At 36.4% G+C, this 4,859-nt stretch overlaps 1 protein-coding gene across 1 annotated transcript in view; it reads left to right on the top strand.

Moving 5' to 3' along the window:
- Positions 1 to 4,859, top strand: part of LOC106876258 (uncharacterized) — a 103,153-nt gene that overhangs the window by 24,712 nt on the left and 73,582 nt on the right. The window contains exon 5 of the mRNA XM_052972586.1: positions 3,315 to 3,488. Within this exon, the coding sequence (XP_052828546.1) occupies positions 3,315 to 3,488 (174 nt within the window). The remainder of the gene's footprint in view (positions 1 to 3,314; positions 3,489 to 4,859) is intronic.

The following is a 4,859-nucleotide window of genomic DNA, read 5'->3' as shown; positions in this document are numbered from 1 at the left end:
TAAATTGTCGCCATGGTATCACCTCCCTATGCGGTGCTAAACAATTTACAATGGCATCTGCAAAAAAAGAATGTCCTGAAAGAAACTTTAAAAATCCCACTGTTATGGAATACATCCATAAACAGTAACTCAAGGAATACTGGTGGAATATTCCCATCAAAACTTCTGTCAAATGTAAACATAAGAGGCCGGCTATTGTTGTTTGGGACAGAGGGGCAAAGGTATGTACCATCATAGAAGTCATCTGCCCTGCAAATATAAATATCTCTTTGAAAATCAAAGAAAAAGAGGATATCTATGGACAACTGCTTCGAAACCCTCAGCTTCTATATCCAGACTATGAATTCATATTCATACCAATAAGATTTGGGGTACTGGGTTTTGTTAGTAAATGCTTAAATGAGAATCTGGATAAACTGGGATTTTCAGAAAGAGAAATCGACCTGCTAATTCGTACATTACAAGTGCAATCTGTGAGCAGAACAGCAAAAATATGCAAGACTTTTCTCAAGTTCCAAATGTAAATTTGTCTGTGTTAACTACATTCCAAATATGGAGCCTTGTATCTTTGTTGGAAACCGGCACACTCCTCAGCAGAAGATTTGTAATAATTAAAAAGTAGAAGAGATATACATGCATGCGTGTGTGTGTGTGTGTGTTTCCATTGATTAACCATGAAGAGACAAATTACATACCTCAATTTGTAAATGTAGAGTATTCTTTAAACGTTATAACCGAAACGCTTTAAGTTGCTTGTATTCTAAACTTCACATTTCCGTTCTTTTACCTGACGTCTGGGCCTGTTTTATCTTGAATTATCTGAAATTTGAATCTATTTTGAAATATTTTCAAAATGTATCGAGAAAACGCTTATCATTATGTTTTAAAAAAAGATTTTGCGAGTGATGTGTAAAAGTGGCTGTTCAAGTTTTCGCTTTTGATACTTCATGATACTAAGCATGAGTGATACTTAGCTTCATGCATACAAAATACTAACAACTCTGTCCTTTTGTTCAAACCGATATTTCCTTGAAACAAAATTTTAATTATTCGCTCAAATGTCACACTGCACTTTTTAGCTGAAGCTGCCTTTCATATTTGGTTGTGTCTCATCTACATTCAATGAGGTATTTTGAATTATTGAGAAAACTTTCCTCGAGTAAGAAACGTAATTTTCGACAAAGTTGTAGCGCTCTTTGTAGGAGCTGACAAATAAAATCGATTTTTGAATGTCAATTTACTTACCCCAGTGTATTCTTTAGGTTCATCTTTGTTGTTTCTTTCTACTTTAGTTTTCTCTACTATCAACTTTTCCTAACAGTTACCATTTAGTAGGCAATTCTCACCTGTTCTGAGGTTGCAGTTCTGAGGCTGCCTGTTTCATTCAATCTTGCAGCATTATAACTTCTGATATAACAACAGTAATTTCAATTAACTGAATAACTAATATTAATACAGTTCCTATTTAATATCTTCTTATACTTATGTTCCTAGAGAAAATAATCATCTATGAAATATTTACTGCTAAATTAAATACTGAGTCGTAGCAGAAAATATTTATTTTCTTATTCCTCTTCTAATACATATGCTAGAAAGGACAGATATATACATTATACCAAAAGTCAGCAGCTTACTCTGAATATAACCCTCGGGGAACAGCTCAGCACATGCAAAGTTCAGAATAGGCTGCCAACTTTTGACATAATAAACACTCATACATATATGTGTATGTATGTATGTATGTATGGATGGATGGATGGATGGATGGATGGATGTGCAAATTTGGATGTTTTATGTATGTACTCTCATGCATATAGTCGATTATCTAGACATGCTCATATATATTTAAATGATAAACTTCTGGAAAGTTTTACAGATTTTTACAGTTCCAGTGATGAATTGGATCTGTAGTCTTCGAATTAGCTTTCTCCTTTCTAGTTTTGAGAAGCCTAATTTCTCAAGATTGGTATTTAGTCCGTGTTACATATCCCAGGTCCCGATAGTTATAGATATAAACCTGAAATTGTAATCCTGATAGAGTAACTGCAGATTTCTCAATAGTTCAGCATAAGTGTTCTCTTTTTCACTGATCTTCAGCTTTATGTTAACATCCGCTGGGCAGTTAATTTCCACAACTGTGCACAGTTTCTCTTCTCTATCCCAAATCATTATATCAGGTCTGATGTACTTACACTTTATTGAGGTCTTCACTGGTACATTCAACCAGTATTCTTTTTCATTATGAGTAGCTATGGTTTCTACCATACTGTGGATTCTTAGTCATTTGTCCTCGGAATTATCCTTCCGACGGATTTCACTATATAGTGTTCTAACTACGTCATATCTCATCGGTAGATAATACCGTGATGACATTTTCGGACAACTGCTTATGATGTGGATGATATCGTCAGTGTGAACTCCCCAAAGTCTGCATCGGTTGTCACATTTTATGGCTTTACCTGCATCTCTATCCCTTTTGTGCATCAGGTACTTGGTTGATATTTCCTGTCCTTGGATTGCAATCGCATACCCTTCAAATGCTATCGGTCCATGATAAACTGCTTTGATGATCGATGTTACTATCATCTCTGAGCTTTCAACTAATATGTCCATGCATAGTCTTCTGCTCATATAGGCTCATCCTTTCATCTGATGATACGTTGCGGTAGAGTCGTGCAACTTCTTTGGGCATGTATTCTAGGTTATCAGACAAAGAGTGTTGCTCAAGGAGCTGCTTTCCAAGTCTTATGATGTTATCAGCCTCATGTATGCAAACATGGTCAAGGGATGCACTTCGACACTTGGTAGTTAAAAGATGTTGCCGAAGGGATATGATGTGACATTCAAGAGCATTTTGGATCAATGTTAAGCCTTTTCCGCCTTGTTTTCGTTTTAGGTAGAGGCGGTCTACATCACTCTATGTATGTATGCATGCATGTATGTATGTATGTATGCATGTATGTATGTATGTATGTATGTATGTATGTATGTATGCATGTGTGTATGTGTGCATGTGCGCGCACGCTTCACTGATGTATATCGATAAAGAATGTAAACATTCGGCAAGTAAATCGGAAAACCGATGCTTCCCGAAATAATTTTTAACAAGATTCCAGCACCTGGTCTCTTGAGTGCGTTTAGCAGAATTCCCTTTATTGCAAACGTTTGTACCAGATTCAAAACAATTTTTACTTCCGCTCACAATTTTGGGAAGACCCTAAAAACGGTCAATGCTTTGGCTCTTACACCCCTTATTGAGCAATTGAAAAAAAAATTAACTCTGGATATTCATTACAGTTGTTTCTCTTTGACAGATATCGTTATATCTGATAATATGAAAACAGTGATCAACAAAACAGTACCCTTTGAAAAAGGTGACCACCGTCTCGTAGGAGAATACAACAGTATTGTAGGAAATACTATGGTGGTAAACGGCGCTCCAAGTCATACAAATTATTCTATCAGCGTCTACGGAATGAAAGTCACTAGTAAGTATTTTGTGTTTCTTATAGTTTCTGCACTCAGTTTCACTCTGTCAACATCACCACTGGTAGCTATGACAGTGTAGTCAAGATGCCTCTCCAATTTACTTTTGTCAATATTTATAAAATTGTTGGGAATATTTTTTTTAACTTGCTGATCTATGATCAAAAGGCGTTTTAGCTGTAACTATAACATCCGATTTTTTTCAGATACAATACATCAAGGTGTGCATAATTATAATTCAACATGTTATTCTATTTTGACGGTACTGCATGAGTCGCATGAGATTTGGCTGCTGTTTCTTTGAGATCGAGAGACTATATAAAGGTTACCTCATTTTATGGTATTTTACGTTACTATCGTTTTGTCAGAAATGTTGTTGTGGAGCCTCAGAGCCTTATAGGGCAACCCTGGGATATATCAAAACCGTCCAAATGACAAATGCCATCCATGGATCCATCTTTTAAGTTATAACCTGTCCCCTTGGAGCCGAGAACCACGATGCACAAAATAACTTGAATGATTAATCAGAAGGAATACGATTTAAATATTGCTTTTCGATCAATCGCGGTTTTTTTCTTTTCCTAATTTTTTCTTTCTTTTGTAGCTTAGTCAGAGGGAAAAAATAGCGCCTCTAACTTTTTTGCCGGAGATCCGTGAATGGTGGGAAGAAGTTAACCTCAGAGTAGAGATCTGACCTAAATGTTTACAAAAGAGTAGGCTTCACTAAAGGCACTCAAGTAACCAACTATTGGTCTTAAGCTCTTTAGTTGTCCCTTAAACTAGATAACGGATTAAGCCTACCACCCAAGATCGCTCAGACACATTTCCACTGTTTCCATCCACCAAATTTCACTCAAGAGATTTTGGCCAACCTGAGACCATGGCAGCACACACTTATCCAAAGTGCCATACAGTGAAATCGAAATTTAAAATCACGTAGTTGCGAAGAAAACATTTTAACCACACAACCTTGCTTGTATCATATGAGAAGTTCGTGGCGTTTTAAAAATTTATAAGCAACAGGAAAAATAGAAATCTGACGCTTCGAAACGGATTCCTTGCCTGAGAAAAGAAAATGAGAAATTTCAGTTAGAGGTTTAGATGATAGTGAAGATATATAAGGACAGGATAATGCTGATGAGAGAGGGGTAATGGTAAGAAGTGCTTGTAGGATATGTATAATAAAAAAAAGGTTTAAATTCTTCTCAATGACTATGTGGTTAAGAAGCTTGCTTTACAACCACGTGACTTTGGGTTCACAACGTGGCACGACACATTGGGCAAGTATCTCCTACCATAGCCCCGGGTAGACCAATGCCTTGTTAGTGAATTTGTTAGACGGAAACTGTGTAGAAGACCGTCATATATATATA

This window comes from Octopus bimaculoides, chromosome 14, assembly GCF_001194135.2.
Source record: "Octopus bimaculoides isolate UCB-OBI-ISO-001 chromosome 14, ASM119413v2, whole genome shotgun sequence".
Lineage (NCBI taxonomy): Eukaryota > Metazoa > Mollusca > Cephalopoda > Octopoda > Octopodidae > Octopus > Octopus bimaculoides.
This window is presented reverse-complemented; position numbering and strand designations above follow the sequence as displayed.